This window comes from Ambystoma mexicanum, chromosome 9 (assembly GCF_040938575.1).
Source record: "Ambystoma mexicanum isolate Mex_15411 chromosome 9, UKY_AmexF1_1, whole genome shotgun sequence".
Taxonomy (NCBI): Eukaryota; Metazoa; Chordata; class Amphibia; order Caudata; family Ambystomatidae; genus Ambystoma; species Ambystoma mexicanum.
In genome coordinates, this window is record NC_090931.1 from 442894818 (window position 1) to 442916306 (window position 21489).

General features: G+C 44.6%; 1 protein-coding gene across 4 annotated transcripts in view; it reads left to right on the forward strand.

Moving 5' to 3' along the window:
• Window positions 1–20323, forward strand: part of LOC138488157 (N-acyl-aromatic-L-amino acid amidohydrolase (carboxylate-forming)-like) — a 304572-nt gene extending 284249 nt beyond the window's left edge. For 2 of the 4 annotated variants that reach the window (XM_069614944.1, XM_069614945.1), the window contains exon 7: window positions 18373–20323. In XM_069614944.1, coding sequence (XP_069471045.1) covers window positions 18373–18567 — 195 coding nt within the window. In that variant the 3' untranslated portion in view covers window positions 18568–20323. The remainder of the gene's footprint in view (window positions 1–18372) is intronic. The other 2 variants (XM_069614947.1, XM_069614946.1) reach the window with 1 other exon arrangement.
• Window positions 20324–21489: the final 1166 nt, after the last annotated feature.

Here is a 21489-nt window from a genome sequence, read left to right on the forward strand (position 1 = left end):
GTGTGATGATTCCCACGCACCCCTGTAATACACGTACCCTGGCCAATCGCGTGTTGAACTTCCCGCGTACCCCTGTAATACACGTACCCTGGCCAATCGCGTGTTAAACTTCCCGCGTACCCCTGTAATACACGTACCCTGGCTAATCGCGTGTTAAACTTCCCGCGTACCCCTGTAATACACTTACCCTGGCTAATCGCGTGTTAAACTTCCCGCGTACCCCTGTAATACACGTACCCTGGCCAATCGCGTGTTGAACTTCCCGCGTACCCCTGTAATACACGTACCCTGGCCAATCGCGTGTTAAACTTCCCGCGTACCCCTGTAATACACGTACCCTGGCTAATCGCGTGTTAAACTTCCCGCGTACCCCTGTAATACACTTACCCTGGCTAATCGCGTGTTAAACTTCCCGCGTACCCCTGTAATACACGTACCCTGGCCAATCGCGTGTTAAACTTCCCGCGTACCCCTGTAATACACGTACCCTGCCTAATCGCGTGTTAAACTTCCCGCGTACCCCTGTAATACACTTACCCTGGCTAATCGCGTGTTAAACTTCCTGCGTACCCCTGTAATACACGTACCCTGGCCAATCGCGTGTTAAACTTCCCGCGTACCCCTGTAATACACGTACCCTGCCTAATCGCGTGTTAAACTTCCCGCGTACCCCTGTAATACACGTACCCTGGCCAATCGCGTGTTAAACTTCCCGCGTACCCCTGTAATACACGTACCCTGGCTAATCGCGTGTATAACTTCCCGCGTACCCCTGTAATACACGTACCCTGGCCAATCGCGTGTTAAACTTCCCGCGTACCCCTGTAATACACGTACCCTGGCTAATCGCGTGTTAAACTTCCCGCGTACCCCTGTAATACACTTACCCTGGCTAATCGCGTGTTAAACTTCCCGCGTACCCCTGTAATACACGTACCCTGGCCAATCGCGTGTTGAACTTCCCGCTTACCCCTGTAATACACGTACCCTGGCTAATCGCGTGTATGACTTCACGCGTACCCCTGATATGCACGTTACCCGCTTTGCGTTCCTTGTTTGGCAGCCCTGTAAACTGGTCCAGGGTTAGCGCAGCCCTTTGCGATGATTTAGCGATTTTGATGGCTTTTCCTTGCGCGAGGGCGTTCTTGGGGGCGTTACTGGCGCTGCTGCAGGGTCGCTGCGATACTCTGCGCCACGGCTGGTTTGGGAGCATGAAATCCATGAATACGCTGTGCGCGGAAATCGGTTTTAGCGCACGTGCCTGGCGCAGTCAATCGCACGCGGACACTCTGCGCCAGCCGCTTGCGACACTTTTCAGCGAAATTCTATGAATTACCCTGTATGTCTCATGTTGTCAATTTTAGGGATTTCGGGTCACATTTCTCAGGCATTTTCCCTGTTTCGTTTGCTGGGTATGCCCAAGGACTCACCCTGCTATTGCCAAGGTCTGAAGGGAAATGGAAATGCATAAGGCACACCAAAAGCTGGACTGAGCCCCCCACCAGGTCAGTAGTACTGTATTCGGGGTCACTGCTCAGATATGCCCATGGCTGCTCCTCCAAGCTAATGAAAAAATGAAAACAAACACTAACTTGGCCCAAAACAACTAAACCAAACATCACAAAATATGCCCAATGTACTGGAAACTTGCTTTGAACATATTGTGCCTTTGTGGATATAGGATTGGCAGCCTTCAACTAAATAAGTCCATAAGCATTTCAAGTAGTAAAGATACCCTTATATCTTCAATCTTGTACAGGTACCACAAATGATCCAAGTTGCACTTATTTAATTGTATATCACTCCATCACACTTTACCATTTTATGCAATTCACAACAAGCAGCACCAGGATTATCTGGTACAACCCTGCAAGCACCCAAAAGGAAAACACAGCTACATATTTAGAACACATCCCAGTTGCGTTTTAAGAATGCACTTTTTCTGACTTGTTCAATTCACCATATTTGATTAATCATTCTTCACAATTCCATTTATCCATATCAAGAATATTTTAATTCCCCAAATGACTTCTATTGTTGAATAAGTGTATCATCTGTATCCCCCAGAAGGCTTGTATTCAATTATTTGTTAGTTTAGGTGATACAATTATTCAACATTAGAAGTCATTTTGTAAACTAATAGTAATAAGATTGTTTGTTTTACCTGATATTTATTTATTTGAATTTATAAAGCATGCAACGGCCCTGGGGCATCGTGGCGCGGTTACAGAATATTCACTTGGATACATGGTGCAAAGAACACACAGAAAAGAGCAGACAGTTATGACACTGACAATTTTCAAATGACAGTTCTTTTTTGTTGTTGTTGGCCTTGAAGAAGCTCACTAGGGGCCACATGATTAGATGTGACTGCTCAGCGAAACACATGTTGGCATGGACATAGGCAAGATATGGATTTGTTGAATCAAAAGTTTATTGATATTGTATATACAGTTGTCATTAAAATGTAAATAATTAATTTGTACACGATTTAGATGAATGGAGTTGTTATGAATGATTAATTTGCATGGACCTAGGAAACACATGGCCATTTGAAATTAAAATATTGTTGATATTGATAAGTGGAATTGTGAAGAATGATTGATCAAATATGGTGAATTGAACAAGTCAGAAAAAGTGCATTCTTTAAGAGCAACTGGGATATGATCTAAATCAGGAGCTGTACCTTTATATCTTGCCATGAAATTAATCTCTCTTTACCAAGGCACTTCCAAGGGTGACTGGACAGCTGAGCATTGATGTTAGTCCCATGCAGCAGGGCAAAGACAACTAACCAAGCCTTTCCCTTTCATGGCACATACTCTCATAATCTGTAAATCATTTATATGTACCGTGTCTGCATTTACAGAACACTGTTCATATTCTTGAACATGCTCCTACCAGCATCAGTACTCTACATATAATGCTCAGTCAGCTTGTATGTAGATGGCAGCTAATAGTATTGTTGTCCGGGCGTTCACTATCTGTCTTCCAAGCACTAGTTGTCAGAGTGCGGTTCCACAGACTCCTGTTCGGGAGATTTTTCATAAGCCTTAATTCTAGAGTCCAAGTATATCGATCTGCTTTGCTTGTAGGGTGGCTTCTCTGAGTTATTCTGACTCTCCAAGTGGTAGTATGGCTGAGCAGTCTACCAGGACCCTCAGAAGCAATTTATGGCTCCCCAGCCCAATTGATGTTGAGCAAACCCACCTATGTGAATTGAATTATGTGCCTTTGGAACAATCTGTAAATAAACAATAGGACACCTCTATCCATAATTTAAAGCCTAAGGGGTCATGAATCTTATGTGGAAGTTATATGTGCAGCTCCTCCATCACCAGTGGTAGCTTCAGGTCATTGGCTAAAAATGCTGGATACCCAGGAGCTACTTTTAGCTCCTGCTTATCCAATCATAATACCGATCCCTGCCGCTTGTTTTAAAATCCAGAACGGTCACAGGGCATGATATAAGGTTAGCCCACCCTTTCATCACACATGACCCAATGCTGATTACTAAATTACAAGGCTGTCCATTCCACACAGATTGAGTGCAACCAACGTCCCAAGCACCATCAAAGGCACAAGAGACCAGGCTTTAAAAGGCAGTCAGTCTTATCAGCCAGTGTCTACTGGTATAAGAGCTGACAAGAGGAGAGCAGCCAACCCGGGCAGACCCCTAAACTAGGTAACCAAACAGAGGAAAATATGATCTCACAGACTGGGAAGGCTGAAATGCTGGTGTATGTTAAGGAGGGAGAAGCATGGAGTAGAGAGAAGGGAGAGATTTCAGAGGGAGGAAGAGGCTTGTGGTTAGAGGCAGGGAGCAGAAGTAAGAGTGTGGTGCAGAACATTCTGTTTTTCCTGGAGATAGAAAATAGTTTGCTGGAGCGAGAGATATGGTGTTGTTAAAGGGGATAGATATTGTTTTTGAGCAGCGGAAATGCAATACCACTTGTGAAAGGAAGCAAGGAGTGTCACCCAGGAAGAGGAGAGAGATATTTTGCAGGGGAGAGATTACACAGGAAGAGGATGGAAGGAGAAGTTGGTGAAGAGTGTTATCAATTTAGAGAGGCAAGAGATTTGATATTGTGGGCGGGTTGAGATATTGTTAGATAGAGCAAAGAAGAAGATGCCATCTTGGGCAAACAGGTGTATAATGATTTGGAGATGGATAGAGCCTTCAACTTAAGGAGAAAGGAGGCAGGAACTTAGCTGGTGATTCCTTCCGAGGAGAAGAAGTGCCAGCAAGAAGGAGGAGGAGGGTAGAGTGGACTCTGGCAAAGAAGAGAGTGGGTCAGCAATTGATGTAAATAATATTGTGAAGGGGAGATATTATCAGAGGAGTGAGTGGTGTGGGTAGGGAAAAAGAGAGAGAGAGGAAGAGACAGAGCCTCTATTGACAGGTATAGAGCTGGACCATCCTACTTAGGAGAGCCAACCCTGCTACATAGCAAGAGAGAGAGTTTCTGGAAGAACCCTTTGATCCAGGGGAGACTGTACAGGTGGGAGGATGAATGCCACTGTGCTGCTATACCAGGGAGGATATTATACCTTAGGGGTAGGCATGCTAGAGCAGGGCCTGAGTACCAGCATTGAGGGGGCAAGAGTGGAAAGAAAGCACAGGGCCATGCTTCTCCACCAAACTCCAACAAGGTACACAGCAGTAACCCACAGGCTCCGATCCTACACCTCAATCACTCTGAGAGCCTGTGGTCAGCATCCCAGGGAAGCCTGCAGCCCAAAAGAGAAGGTTGAAGGACAAGAGACCCCTCTCTTGCCAACCCCTGGAATGGGAGCATGGGAGAGACACCCTCCTTGAAGAGGGAAGTCTCTTTGTTTATATTTCCTTTGCAGATCTTTCTATTGGTGGAGCCTCCACCAATAGAAAGACTTTGTGAACCCTTTTTTTTGCTTTAGCCCATCAGAATATTGATGGAGTTAGAACATTTTATTTGCATCTGCCACCGGACGTTTGGATTGTTGAACCTTTAGACAATGAACACTTCATTTGTGACTCTCTTTGGAGCAAGGGGTGGAGGTGGCCCTATTTCGGTAGAGTCCTTTATTAAACATTCACTCACCCCTCCCTCATGTTATACCAAGGCATCTGGAGCTATGAAACTGACACTTTATTCTGTTGAGTTTCACAACCATCATGACACATTGCTGTTCGAGCATTTGTTTGAGGAATACGTGTGAAGTATAGGTTGCTGTCTGATGTCTGATGTCCGTTGTCGGAAACAGTGACAGTGCTAGTGGCCGTTCACAGTGCGCTTTTTAAAAATAAATAATAAGGGAATACCCACACAATGTATCAGGAAAAATAGTTATGTTATATAAAAGTTGTGCAAAGTAATACCTAACAATTATTATAGGTAATTAAGAGTAACCTTTAAGAATGATAGAAACAGAAAAACGTGACCACATGGTTCATATAATCTTTAAATAAGCCCATAAGGTCCAACCATGCTTTTGGTGCAGTTTACAGGCCCCTACAGTTCCCAGAGTTCCAATACCCCTCCCCCTGTGTTAGTCGTCAGCCCATTAGAAATCAATAGCCCAATGTTATCCAATGGAGCTAAGTCCAAGGTCTCACGCAGGGATCGCCCAAGATTGAGGAGCCCAAAGAAGACTTAGAGAAAGATAAGGCTAGCCCTCAGAAGAGATCCTTATCCCATGGACCACATATGCACATTACACCCTGGAGATTGCAGAAAGGAGCTTTGACGTCTACAGGCAGGAAAGGCTTCGGTTCCCGCCTGGATGGACCTGGGCAGCAACAGAACATCCTGGGTCCGGAGGAATGGAATGCAGACCTCAAAGTAGCACAGTTTTCGAGATTACAATGAGTCGCGGCGGGGGCTGAGGGAGCAGCCAAAGTAGAATCATAGTGCAGGGACCCCTTGTATGCTGTGCAGTTGAGGAAGCTCTATCACAGCAGATTCAGATCAGAGATTGTGCAGTGGTGACCCTCAAATATCTAGCTATAGCTGTATCAAAGGCCTCCAATTGCTCCCGGGGAGGAAGGTAGGAGAAGAGTAAAAGTAGGTTGCGAGAATCTGAACTGGGAACTTGCTTGCACAAGTTGGGACACAGTCATAGTCTTACTCAAACTGATGCTGTAACCACTTTCTAGAAGAGGAAGAGTGGGTTCTGGAAGAGGAAGACTTACTTAGTTTTTGAGCAATGCTCAGAGCCCAAAGAGCTTTCTGGGCTGTTGTTTCGGGTGCTGAATTGTCACTGTTAATATTTGGCTATGGAAATATAGCTGAAAGACTTTTTGAAGTAGCAGACAGTGTGAGCTGAATACCTAAAATAGAATTTAAATTTTGGCAGATAAGGGATAGTGCGATAAAAGAATATGGCCGGGAGCACACATTTTGGTTAAGTGGAGAAGCCAGAATTTGAGAACAGTCTGCAGTTCAGGAGCTTGAACACATCTCTTCCCAGATGTAATTGGTAGAAATATTGTTTGCAAAAGATTTTTTGAAACCTTTGTTTGAAAACACCATCTGACTGTGGCAGGCATTGCAAAAATATGGTGATTGTGCTTTTCTAACTGAAGCGAACAGCTGTATTTTCAGAAATTTCACACTTGTTTTTATGGTGGATATATCTGGCCATATTGTCCAAACTAGCAATATGCTTTTATTTCAGAAACTACAGATAAGGATACTTTTGACTGTCCACAGAAATAAACTCCAAGCAAGTTCCAAGGATACCATGTGATGTCAGGGCCGGTATTTGCTGACTCTGGGGCAGACAGGGCAGGTTGCGTCTGCTGTAGAATTGCCTTATAGTCCGATATAGAGCATATTTACCTCGGAAGGCATGAGGCAGGGAAGTAAGCATTTTTCAGGTCTTCAAATGTTAACAAAATTAACAGTTCCTAGTTATACCCGTGAAAAGTAAGGAAATGGTAGTGACCAACCCCTCTGACCCGATTAGATTAGAAAAAAAGGCCTGTGTGAACCCAGAACTGGAGGTCCGTCACGCAGTCCTTCTGAGGTAGGGAAATATAAAGCTTTTAGGAACTCTTGCCGGGAACATTTTCCCATCACACACAATACATCCCAGCACACATGCACACACTGTCACATGCAGGTCACTCGAACATACATACCTTACATGACAGAGGACAAGAGAGCAATTCCAGAGCCGGGTGGCAATGCAGCTTTCTTTCTTTCCGCACCAGTCTGGGTAGAGAGGAACTGGAGTCGGGAACACTAACTGCAGCCGTCTTTCTTTCCTTCATGGTGTGTCGATCCTGCAGGATGACTGGATTACAAAGGCGGCCACCAGCGAGAAGTGCCCATTTATGTCCCCAAGCAGCGTGGTGCGAAACTTCAAAAATGGTGGCCGGGGCTCAGAGAGCCTCTGACTCATGTAACATTACGTAATACTACGTAACTATGCCAGTCAGAAGAAGTGGAGGCAGCTGCCACTACTCGACCTAGGGCAACAGTTCCCCCTCCAGGGCAATTACACCCCAAGGGAAATTTCACAATGCTGGGCAACACACCACAGCCACTAGTATTGTTCTGGATATGTGTGTGTGTGTGGGGGGGTCTGGACCGGTTCTTCATGTGCTGCACTTGCTCTGTGTGCATGAGGGACATGTACTACTGCTGCTAGCTTTGTACCTGGGCCAGTCAGGTTTTCACTGCTGCTGCTCGTGCAAGGCCTGCGTTGGGAGTTTGCACATAAAGGCTTGCACTTGTACTGGTGCTACCTTTGACGCACCTGTTTTGAGGGTGTGAGGTAACCTTACAGTTGCTCCTAATAGTGCTATACTTGTGTGGTCAGTTTGCAATGAAAAAAGAAAACTGGTTACCCCCCCAACACCCTTATAACTCCGTGACTAGATAGAGAATGACATTCTGGAATAAAGTTTCTTATTTCGGTATTGCATTCAACCAAACACAATTATTCTAATCAGTATAGCAAATTTATTAAGATCAATTTATAAAAAACACTTTATAAAAACATGAACACAACATACTTCAATTACATTTGGCTAACTAATACATTTAAGTATTAAAAAAGTAGTGGTATTGTGGGGTTAGTACGGAATGTGAATTTTCATTTCTTTAACACATACAACACAAACAGAGTGGACAACAAACCTTTGGTTGCTCATTTATTTAAGCAAAAACACAAACCATCAGCCATATCCTGGTGATGCAAACCATTGCAGCACCAATACGAGGGGGAGACCGTGATCTAATGTTGAGGAAGGCAGAACAACAATGGATACACAGATTGGACACTGTACAACATGGTTTGAACACATGTATAGAGTGTGGACTCTTCATGCAAAAGAGCCCTTTCCTGACTGTGCCCTTTGGGCATAAAGGTGTGCTAATTGTGTCTAAGCCCTTTGGGCACATTGCAGGGTGGTCCATTTTTCACAACAGAATATATCAATTGATAAACAGCCTTAATCAAACACGATGCTGAGGTACTGTAATAAACCATGAGAACATATAAAGAACATATAAAGAAGTCCACATTTTGGAAATACAGAAACACAGAAACACAAAATAGTGTATAGATAAGGTTCTGTATGATAACTCGTAAGGTATTACACATATACAACCATCCAGGGCTCCACAGATCAACAACTCATGACATCTATGATAGATGTGAGATCATTTGAATATGGCGATCTCAATATCAGAGTGTCAAGGAGTTCCCCCCTTCTCACCTGAATCCGTTCTTTACCGGTGTCCTTGGAGGCTGCCTTCTTTCGGATGGATCGGGTTTTGAAGAAGGCGGCCCGTGTCTCTGCCAAATCCAGAATGCGTTCAGTTTTCCAGGAGGTCGAATCCAGGAATCCAGGGGGCAAGTTAGGTTTGCTAGAACTAGAATCCAGGAGGAAGAAGAAGGGGGGGGGGTTCGAGGAAGGGATAGCGGAGTGGAAAGGAGAAGAACCGCGAGCTACGGAGCACAAGTCTGGTCACTAATCGCTATAGCATTGAGACGTGCGGAGCCGCAGAAGGCGTGGTCTACAAATAGAGAAGGTTACGTCCAACGCATGGAGCGAGAAGGGAATGCGTTGGACGGCCATATTGGAGGTATTAATGAGTATAAGTCCGTTGTGAAAAGAACCATGAGGCCCAAAAGGGGCGCACCCTGCGATTCATGACAGCATGCCCCCTCCGAAGACCCTTCCCTCATGGTTTGCCCGGGTGGATGAGGTGGAACCTTCTGAGCAGCTGTGGGGCCTTGATGTTTGAGAGAGGTTCCCAGGTTCTTTCGCTAGGAGGATATCCTTTCCATTCAACCACGTATTGAAGCTGGCCCCTTCTATACCTGGAGTCACAAATCCGAGATACCTCATATTCCAATTGGTCATCGACCAGTATAGGAGGCGGTCTGGAGGGTTTTTGGGAGGATGGATAGTAGGGTTTCAATAAAGATGTGTGAAATACTGGGTGTATCTTTTTCCAGGATTCAGGCAACTCGATCCGATAAGAAACAGGATTTATAATTTCTTTAATGGAAAATGGACCATAGTACCGAGGGGCCAGTTTACTAGGCCGTAGATGTCGGGGTAGTAATTTGGAGGACATCCAGATCTGATCACCGACTGCATAAGAAGGGCCAGGTCTTCTTCTGGAATCTGCATATTTCTTGGTCTGTTTCCTGGCCTTCTCCAAACATTCCTTGGCTTCTTTATGTAGGTTGACAAGAGTTTCAATCCAGCAGTCAACTGTTGGTACTGGTGTAGATTGGGGAAGAACAGAAGGTAGGACCGACGGATGAAATCCTTGACTGCAATAAAAGGGGCTGATCTTAAGTGCCGAATGGTCAGAATTATTGTAAGCAAATTCAGCCACGGGTATCAGGAGCGACCAGTCATCCTGGACCTTGGTGGCGAAGCATCGAAGATACTGTTCCAGGGTTTGGTTGACACGTTCTGTGATTTCGTTGGTTTGAGGGTGGTAACCTGATGAAAGGGCACGTTGGATCCCTAAGCATTGACAGAGATGTTTCCAGAATTGTGAGATGTATTATATGTGTTCCAGGAAGATTCCTGCTAGTTCAGAAGAGGATGGTAATTTACGCAGGGGCGTAAAATGAGCCATATGAGTGAACAGGTCTATGGTAACCATGATGGTGGTATACCCACGGGATGGTGGCAGTTCCACAATGAAGTCCATCGCAATAATCTCCCAAGGCCTAGTTGGCAATGTAGGTTGTAGTAGAAGGCCCGCTGGTTTCTTGTTATTGTGTTTATTTTGACTGCAGACAACACAGGATTGAATGTACTGCCGTACGTCGGGTCTCATCCTAGGCCACCAGAATTGCCTTTGTATCAGACGGAGGGTATTGGTGACACCACGATGTACGGAGTGTAGGGTATCGTGGCAGAGATTCATTATTCTCTGTTGTAGTCTTTTTGTAGGGATGACCAACAGATTGTCTTTGAACAAATAGCCTTCCCGGACCCTTACATTCCAAGGATTTCTTTTGGATTTGTCCTTCCACAGATCAGAGGATTGGGTTTGGGCTTGGATTTCTTCGAGGAAGTTGACTGCCTGGGCCACAAAGATTGTGGGGGAAAACATCTGAGGATATGCCTTGTCTTCCGTAGGCTCGTAGTCAGGTCTTCGAGATAAGGCGTCGGCGATCAGGTTTTGTGATCCAGGAACGTGAGTGAAATGGAACTGATACTGGGCAAAGAAGTATGCCCAACATGCCTGACGACTGTTCCTACACTCCAAAGACTGTAGAATCTGGAGGTTTCAGTGGTCAGTATGGACCTGAACTGGATGTTTAGCTCCCAAAAGTAGATGTCGCCATTCAGTGAAGGCTTGGCGGCTGGCTAACAATTCTTTTTCCAGGACTGAATAATGTGTTTCACTAGGAGTCAAAGTTCGTGAGAGGTAAGCAATTGGGTGTTCCAGTTTATCTCCTAATTCTTGTTTCAGGACTGCGCCAATGGCATAATTTGAAGCGTCCGTTTCTACCAGGAAAGGACGGCTAGTATCGGGTTGAGCCAAGATAGGAGCTTGCGTAAACTCTGTCTTTAAACGCTGGAACACCATATCTTGTGGTGTTGACCAGAGGAAAGGAGTGTCTTTCTTCAGGAGAGCAACAATCGGTTGAACTATCTCGGAGAAATTAGATATGAATTTCCGGTAGAAATTGGCGAGTCCCAGGAAAGATTGAATTTGTTTCACGGAAGTAGGAGCGGGCCAGGTCAATATGGCTTTTACCTTTGAAGGGTCCATACCGATTCCTTCTGGGGTAAGGATAAACCCTAGGTAGTGAACGGAGGTCACATGAAACAAACATTTTTCAGATTTGGCCAGGAGTTTATGATCTCGGAGTCTCTGCAACACTGCCTTCACGTGCTCTTCATGTTCTTTAGGATCCTTGGAAAAGATCAGTATGTCATCCAGATATACAATAACAAAGAGAAACAGCATGTCAGAGAACACCCTATCCATAAAGCATTGGAAAACTGCCGGGGCGTTAGCCAATCCGAAGGGCATGACTAGGTACTCAAAATGGCCAAAGGGTGTTCTGAAGGCGGTCTTCCATTCGTCTCCTTCCCTGACACGGATCAAATGATAGGCGCCCCTGAGATCCAACTTGGTGAATATCACTGCGCCTCTCACGGCTTATAGGATATCTGAAATCAGGGGTAATGGGTACCGATCCTTGAGGGTACATTGATTTAGCCCGCGATAATCAAGGCAGGGTGTGAGTTCCTTGGTATCCTTCTTGGGAACAAAGAATAGAGAAGCACCAGCAGGAGATTTCTAAGGTCTTATGGTGCCATTTTGAAAGTTGGTATCCAGGTATTCTCTTAGGGCCTTCTTCTTGGGTTCGGAAAGAATGAACATCCTGCCCGAAGGGAATCACTGCAGAGGGTTCCGTATCTATTGCGCAGTCTTCAGGTCTGTGTGGGGGTAAGGCCTGGACAATGGCAGTCGAAAACACATCAGCATAAGCTTGGTAGACTTCAGGAACTTGTATGACATTGGATACCATTAGTGGTGTCTGTTGTTCCTTTGTTGGTTCCTTTGGGTGTGTTAATGGAGGTTCTAGGGATAGACAATGAGACATGCAAAACTCTGAGCCTAGGAATAGGGAACCCGCAGACCAGTTGATATATGGGTTGTGTTTCTGTAGCCAAGGCATGCCCAATACCAAGGGGTAATGAGCTGACTTAATAATGTCAAACCTGATCAGCTCTCGATGGTGATTTATTGAAAGCTGGATCTCCTTGGTCTGAAAGCTTATGGGTCCTGATGTGAGGGGTCTTCCGTCGATAGCCTCCACAGGCTGCATGGTGCTTCGTGACTCGTAGGGAATTTGATGTTTATCAACCCAATCATGATCAATGAAAATTCCCAAAGCTCCGCAGTCTACCAGGGCCAAAATGGAATAGTTTGTATTCTTGGATGGTGATAAAAAGGCCTGCAGTACCACCAAATTGTTTTGTCCAGGAGAGTTCAAGGATGGAATGGATGTGGAGCAAACAACTCTCTCCCGAAGCTCTGCTCCATCTAGGATCGGGATCTGGCGTTTCCCGACCGCCGAGGGGGTGCTAAAGGACACACCCTAACCAAATGCTTATCTGAGGCGCAGTACATACACAAGCCCGTATGAATTCTCCTCATTCTCTCTTGTGGAGATATGGGTCCACGAAAGGCCCCAATCTGCATGGGCTTGGATTCTGAAACTGGGCTTGGGTTGATTTCCGGTCTGGGGGTACCCTCAAATGATACCTTGGAAGGAGTTCCCCTGGATTTCTTCTTTTCTGACTTCCTTTCCTGGATACGGAAGTCAATCTGCATGGCAAGATCCATTAATGCCTGGAATGAGCTTGGTCGTGCCACTCTGGCCAGCTCATCCTTAATTTCTTCGTTCAAGTCTCTCCTGAACAGGGTAAAACTCGCCTCAGTGGACCAGTCGGCTTCCTTTGCCAGTTGTTTAAATCGGGTCACATACGTGAGCACATCCTGGGTCCCTTGCTGAAAGTCTAACAAGCGTTCTTGTGCACTATAGACCTGCTCAGGGCAGTCAAACATGTCTTTTAGGGCCCGTATAAACCCATCATAATCGTCCAGGAGGACATCACTAGAGTTAACGAGGGGAGTGGCCCAAGTCAAGGCATTCCCGGAAAGGTGAGAGATTAGAAAACCCACCTTGGCCCTGTGGGTCGCAGAATAGTAAGGCTTGAAGGTAAAGTGAACCAAGCACGAATCCAGGAATGTACGAAGGGTCTTTGCTGAGCCGTCGTATTTATCCACGACTCCGCCCAGTATAACACTCTCTTTTGTAGCAGAATCCCGGGATAGGACCAATTGTTTGAGAGCGTCTTTCTCCGCTTTCAGATTCTGTACCTCAGTTGATAGTTCCTGCATACGAGGCATCAAGTTCTGCACGGCAGCCTCCATGTCGATATATCGCTTTCGATTGGGTGGCGTCTCAAACTGTCAAGGAGTTCCCCCCTTCTCACTTGAATCCGTTCTTTACCGGTGTCCTTGGAGGCTGCCTTCTTTCGGATGGATCGGGTTTTGAAGAAGGCGGCCCGTGTCTTTGCCGAATCCAGAATGCGTTCAGTTTTCCCAGGAGGTCGAATCCAGGAATCCAGGAGGCAAGGTAAGTTCGCTAGAACTAGAATCCAGGAGGAAGAAGAGGGGGGGGGGGTTCGAGGAAGGGATAGCGGAGTGGAAAGTAGAAGAACCGCGAGCTACGGAGCACACGTCTGGTCGCTAATCGCTATAGCATTGAGACGTGCGGAGCCGCGGAAGGCGTGGTCTACAAATAGAGAAGGTTACGTCCAACGCATGGAGCGAGAAGGGAATGCGTTGTACGGCCATATTGGAGGTATTAATGAGTATAAATCCGTTGTGACAAGGACCATGAGGCCCAAAAGGGGCGCACCCTGCGATTCATGACACAGAGACATGTGAAGCCGCTTAGGCAGAAATCACGTGACTGGAAATGTGACGCATTATTTGCTGATGAAGTGAAAAGAAAACCTTTGTCGTCCTGCGATTACAGATTTCTGCAGCAGAGGAATTTCGAGAAGATACACGTCCCTCGAGGACAAACAAGGTAAAACGCGAGTCGGCCTTGTACTTAGTACAGCTTGGTAATGAAGGCCCTGTAAACATTTAAAACATGTTAATTCTGCAGCATTATTCAACATGCTGCACCTTATGAACATGTTAGTACTGCAGAAAAGCATCAGGCAAACCTTATGAAGTTTGACTCGCTTTTGAACTTTGCAACAAAATGTTCTAAAAAAAATCAGAAACAATAATTATATAACCGGGCACCAGACTAATGCAGCCCTTTACATATTATTTTCAGGAGAACGCCTCCACACACTGCCCACCTATGTTTTGAAGTAGTGACATGAACAGTAGAAACATTCCAAATTGGAATGAAATAGACGAAATAAGGTTTGTACTGGACAGAATGAACGCATACCTGTGATTCAAAAGAAAACACGCATTGCACAGTATAAATGCGTACTGAGATGATATTTGCAACTTTTTTAGAAACACAGACTGACAGAATTACCGTCCAGTCGTCTCACCTTCAGACATAAGTGACTTCTCTGAACATGCTGCCCATCTGCCCAGTGACTCAGATTGAGGTTAGTTAGCAAATGTCAAAATAATTACATGAGTAATTTGATAGAAACCAAACACTAATTAGTGCAAAACTAATAGTTTTCATATTTTTTTGAATTATAGTGCTGGTGTTGTAAAATATCTAAGTGGGTTCCCAGGTTAAATCACAAAATCAGTACCATCTCGTCCTGAAGAAGGCCCTACAACAACAGTTGAAAAGCTTTAGGGATAACGCAATTAAACATAAGGGCGGAAACATATGTCGATGTTCCTCCCAGGCTAGACCTAACAGCCTGCACGCTGCTTCTTCAGCACCCTGGTAGAAAATAAACACATGGATAGGTCTCTTACAGGCCCTACTCTGTGAATGGCACACAAAAGGACACACTTATATACTATGCAATACGGATTTGAATAATTGTGCTTGGTTTGAATGCAATACCGAAATAAGAAACAGTATTCCAGAAAGTCACTCTCTACCTAGTCACAGGTTTATTAGGAAGGGGTAACCTGTTCTTTTTTCTTTGCATATTGTTTGCTTTCTTCCTGCATCAAAACTGGTCCCCGATAAGAAAAAATTGGGAAGCACCCATTATTACACTACTTGTGTGGTCAGCTGACATATTTCAATTTTAATTGAAAAGAAGCTTAGTGTTTCACTAGCAGCTCAATTCATGCTCATAAAATACATGGCAGCTTGCAGCATCGGTATGAAAGCCTGTAAATAATGTCCTTTTTCCAGTATAGTCATGACATCAGTCCTCAGCAGTAGAAACATGAAATCCCTACTGTAGCTGTAATAACTTCTTACAGTTTATTTGTGAGGTCACAAATCCTGCCACTATAGAGTAGAAACCCAGCTGACACTAGAGCCCTTCGTTTTATTTATTCATATTTATTTTATTGAGCCTTTGTTAAGGACCTTTACAACAGAATTGTGTTTCAAAGCACCACAAGGCTAAATGGGAAGGGAACAGGGGAAAGAATCACAATGTCAAAAACAGTAAATATACAGTTGTGTTCCTACTAGGCCTTGTGGCATTCGGACGTGCAAGTGCAGTGAGGAGAAGTGCAGGAGATAGAGATGGAAGGAGGGGAAGCAGAGGAGTAGACAAGAGCTGGTGGAGTGCCCGGGAGGGAAGTGCCAAGGGGAGGTCAAGGTGGAGACCTCCGGCTATGTGCTAGTGCAGGGCACTCCCAAAGGTGGGATGCAGAGCCGCCAAGCAGGGCCCCTCAGGGGCAGTGCAGTGGGGGGAGGGTGCTGGTATCAACTGGGAAGAAGGTCCTGAAATCCTGTGAAATTCATGAGGATCAGCCCACCGGTCTCAGTGGCAGTGGGGTGATTAACAGGGAAGGGAAACAGGGAAAGGGGTAAACAAAAGCAGAGTTTTGAGAAGTTTCTGGAACTTACGAAACCCTGGTTCAAATCGCAGGGCGGCTGTTCCAAAGAGATGCACCAGCTGCAGAGAGAGATCTGCCCCCCACTATCTGCTTGGAGAAGCGTTTGGCAGTCAAAGAGTTAGGAGCGTAGGGCTCTTGCAGGGGAGTATTTAGGGGCAGGGAAAGTTGGAGATAACGTGGTCCCAGACCCCAGAAGGCCTTGTGGATGATGCAGAGGGTCTTGAATTTGATCCTTGCAGCCACCGCAAGCCAGTGTAGAGATTATAGGGCTGGAGAGATACAGTCCCTGGGCTTGAGGCAAAGGATAAAGCGTGCAATCCTATTCTGGATTAGCTGGAGGGGCCTAGGGAGGAAAGAGGGAGATTGAGAAAGAGACTGTTGCAGTAGTCCAGCCTGGAGAGGACCAGAGCTCTAGAGACATTGAGCTTCTGGGGGAAGGTGAGGAAAGGGAGAATGCCTCTGAGGAGGTGGAGTTGGAACTGGGACTTTTTGGTGAGGTCCATGATGTGAGGGTTGAAGGAGAGAGCACAATCGAAGATAACCCTAAGGTTTTTGGCCTCACAGGATGGTGGGGGTAGACGGCCCAGAGAGGGTGGCCAAAGGGTAGAAGGAAAAGAGGGCGCTAGTGTTCCAATGAGAAGGATCTCCATCTTACTGGCATTAAGACAGAGATCATTAGCTGGATACCATACCTGAATGGCAAACAGACATTCAGGGATGAGAGAGGAAGAAGAGGAGGTAGTGGAGGGAAGTTTGAAGGAAAGCTGTGTGTCATCGGCATAACACTGGAAATGAGGTAAGAAGGAGGAGATCAGGTGAGCAAAAGGGGCAAGATAGATATTGAAGCGTCAAAGCGATAGGATAGAGCCTGGAGGATGCCACAGGTGGAGAGTGTGGTGGTGGAAGAGAAAGGGCCCAGTTGCAGCTGGGAAGGGCGGTTAGTGAGGAAAGAGGTCAGCCAATTCAGTGCCCGGCCAGTGATGCTGAGGGTATCATGGAGTAATTTTATGAGGATATGTCGAAAGGCAGAAGAGAGAACAAGGTGAATGAGAACAGCGGGAGAGTTGGAGTCGAGATTTGCGAGCATGGGTTCACAGGTGTTCAGGCACAACAATTAAAGGCACTACTAGCTTTTCAGATTCCCTTTTTTCAGAAATGCTTTCCTGCTTTCTACAGCCAATAATTGACAAGGAAATGTTTAAAGTAGTTGGTTTATTTTGTGCATTCGGGGAGGGGGGTACGTTCTCAAACCATTTCTTGGTGTAATGAATGAGATCCGTTGTCACATCTCATAACTTTTGCCAAAAAAAATGATGCACCCAACACCGAAAGGGCATTTGAATGTGTACGTCACTGATGCACACTTTGCACATTTTCTCAAATCAGGGGTGGATCTGTGTATCTTTAAGCACCTTCTGTGTACGTGAGAAGGATATTCTTTAAAATGCTGAGTAAATGAAGCTATTCCCCTGCATCTGTCAGAAACAGGCACGAGGGGGTGCGCACTGCATTACAGGTGGATTCCGGCACCTCTAATGCATTTCTTTTGAAGTGGAACATCAGCGTTTCTAGCCTTCAAACGAGGGATAGAAATGTTTTTTTTTCTTCGCATTTTGCAATGACAGGTTCTTTAAAGTCTGAAATGGGTTGCCAGCACCCACGTTGCTGCTGGTATCCTGTAATACATTAGTGTCAGGAGCGTGCCCCCGGCACTAATGTATGCAAGGAGGCTGCGCATTGCACCTTTTGTACAGTCAGGCAGCCCCCTTGTAGTGCACAGGTGCTCTTTTTTAGAATAAGGTGACTTGCATATTTTCTTAAACTAGTTCAGAAAAGCACATCTAAAGCACATTTTCCATTTGTATTAGTTTTTTAAAATATGTATTTTGGAGTTTAACACAAAGAGCAAGAATCTGTCTGCATATTATCAGTTAATTTATACCACAAAACGGCTTTTCAACACAACTGTTTGCAATATGTATTGCAGCATATTGCAAGTTTCATATAAATGTCTTTTTTCATCCAATCCAAATGTACATTTGTATGTATCCACAACTGGCAGCTCTATTGCACTAGAGTAAGCAAGGGCACATGCATTGAAGGGGCTGACAGTTTGATCTTGTATCATAATTAATAAAATATTCTCTACTGTACATAAAAAAGGATATTGCAAGTCACCTTGGAGTTTTGTGAACTTATAAAGATAGTGGGTATTTTATCCCATCTATGTTGATGCCGCTACTAGCAAGTGGTGGCATCGTGACTGGGGAGGGTACGAATGCTTAAAGAGCTCCGACTCCGGAGTATTGCCCGTTATGAATTTTCAAAATAGATCCACCTTTAAAATACTTTTTATTCTTTTTAGGATAAAGACTTTCTTCCTGTGAACCCTGGGGACCCACTTTTCCTGATGCTGAATGGGGAGGAAATCCTGTATGACGGAGAATCGACTATATACCCTAGCTTTATTAATGAAGCTGCCTACTATGAGAAGAACGTCGCCTTCATTAAGTTGCAAAGACTCGTTTTTTCAGTTCCCGCAATCCGAGTGAAGAATTAATAAAAGAGCAGCAATGGGGTAGTTACAAACTGCACACCGCAACATTGTGAGGGCATCGTTCACACGCCCACAATTCTAATTAGATAATCAAAAGATTGGGAGACTTTACCCTAAAGAATTCTTCTTTCAGTAGAATTGAAAATTGTTTAATTGACATCCTTTTGGAGGATCTTCCTCTGCAATGCAGCTTTTTACACTAAATAAGAGTGGAACAGACAGGATCTAAAGAACTGGGACAATTTTGTTAAGTAGCCGTACGTGAGGTTGGGGGCAGTTTGGATTGCCCTGTTCAATTCAATCAATCAAAAGCCGTGTCACGAAAGACTTCTGGCAAAGGAATTCAGGAAATTAGCAATAGGGTGGTTTTTGACTCCGTGCCAAAGTTTTGGACAGTCGTATCTTGAAATCAGACTGAGGTGGCATCAGTTTATCCTACACAAATCTATAAAATATACTCATCAGAAACTAACACGTCTAGGAGATCTGATTTATTGAGAGCTAAAAAGAGAGACTTGTTGTGTGCTGGGTCTGTGAAAGATCTGATCACTGTACCAGTCTATCAATAAGCCCTATTGAGAGATGGGTCATGCAGAGATCTGTCACCCAGTAAAGTCTATTAAATGGCCATATTGAGACCTGGAACTGGGATGAATTGTATGCATGCATCAAGACCCTTTTTCTCAGCAGGGACTGATGGAGATGTGCTCACTATGTGCTTGATCAGAGAGCCTTATTGCGAGCACTGTATGCAAGTCTTTCAAAGTGCCTTCTCAAAAGCTTGGGGATTATGGAGATATGAATAGCATATAAAGTCTACGAAATTACAAAGGGAAGCATTCTATAAGGAGTCTAGCTCATTGGGCACTCATTTGGCAGAAGGTGATTCTGCCCCTTTAAGGGCGAATGCCCTTGATCCTGGGAGGTTAGAACTGCAAGTTGTTGCTAATGTCAGACTCTCTATACACCCCTACACCCAAAAGAAAGTATAATTAAGTGTCATAAAAGTGAGGGATCAATATTCCCTGCCCATTTAATAGTAAGCCTCCCTGCAGCAGGAACCTTGAGCACTGTAGAACCAGGGAGATTATGTTCCCCATTCCCAAGGAAAGGTTTTTCACTTAACCCTAGAGTTGGGAAAATTGCAACCACTGTCTCTTTAAGAGATTTGAACCCGGGGAGCGCAAGGCATCGTCTAGCATGGGAATTGCATGTGTACAACAGAAGGAGCAAACACTTGCTTCAGCTTTAGAAGCCCCTCAAAGTTTCTTTTGGCACTCATCTAACAGGTCTGTTACTAATGCGAAGGAATTCTATACACTCGATCAGAGAGCCTGTGAAGACCACCGTGGCATTCACCAATCTCCTAAGGCAACCACCCCCAGAGCCCACCTGAACATCAGAGCTACACCTCCGAGCTTTTCCTTAAGGCAAGGCTTTGGAAGCAAGTTCACTTCAGATAATGAGCGCAGCATTTGGTTCTTGCCAACACAATGGTACTCTGTGCGATCAGGAAAACAGCAGAGGATTTAAAGATACTTTTAAACACCTCACCTTTGTATAGGGAAATCTGGGGGAAGCTAGGACAGACCCCCAGAATGTGTTACATGTAGGGGTGTACCGAATAGAATGTTTAAGTACCGAATAGTTAAAGAAGTATTCGTCCAACGCCGAATACAGTGCCGAATAGTTGCCTTTTCAATAAAGTTATGTAGACAAGAAGAACACTTTGTAAATTAAAAACACACTTTAAAACATATATATGCCAATTCTTTATTGCATTCCTTCTCTTTGTTTTCTATGGAAGATATTAGTGTAAACAATGAAAGGAATACATTATCAGAAAAGAAACTGTTCAGTAACAATACAGTTTAAATGTTTGTGCATTCATAGGTGTCATTTGTTAGGCAGGGCCAAAGTAACTAAGACTAGCCCAAAAGTATAGTGTGCATGTATGCAATCACTGAGAAGGGAGACTTGGATGTGTCTACTTGCACTTTCAAATGTTCCTTTTTGACCTGCCCACCTTTTAGACTTCTGGCTCCAGCAAGGCACTGAAACACAAAAGGAGTGATTGCATCAAATAGAACCCTGCTGATGCGGAAGTGCTACTGAATACACTCCTTTGGGATGCTAAAGCCATGCTTCGTCCTGTGGTACTGAGTGGGGATGAGGCATGTGAAAAATGTCTTTTCATTAATAGATAGTATTTTTCTTTCTTTTCCCGTTGGGGTATGTTTGTGGTGTTTTGGGGCATGGCAAAAAACACCAGGCAAAAATTTGTAGGGAATGCTGAGTCCTCCATGGTTCTCGGCTGACACTCTAGGGTAGGGACAGTGCTGATTTTCAGATCTTTAAATGACATGTGCATGTTTATTTTACTTATTTGTTTCACTTGTACACCTATTTTGTTCAATGTTTCAAAATTGAAAAATTGCATCTCCTTGTCTTTATCACACAAACATCCCTCTTTTTAAACTCCCTAATGTTGGGAGGAATATTTCTGCTGCCACAGACTGGTGCATTTTGGTTAAAAGAAATATAGCCACATTCCTGCCACGTTTACTCATTTCAAAGGGACTCATTTTGGCATCAAGAGAAATTTGGAGGGTGGGAATTGTAACATATTTTTCAGTATTACAAGCACATCTCTGCTGCTGAGCCATCTTACTTGCTTTATAACCTTGACCTGCAGGCTGAATACAGTTCTTTGCTGCAGGCACACTACCTCCTGCGCTTTTTACTCTCGATTTGGAACGTACTGGGTTCTCTGCAACAGCTATATTAATCCACTTAATTATATTATTTGGATTGGGAATTGGTGGGCTTGGAAACTGTAACTTTCAGATTTCTCACACAGGTCATCAGCAAATCAATAATTGCCTGAAGTAAATAATATTTTCCAATAGCAACTTCATAAACTAT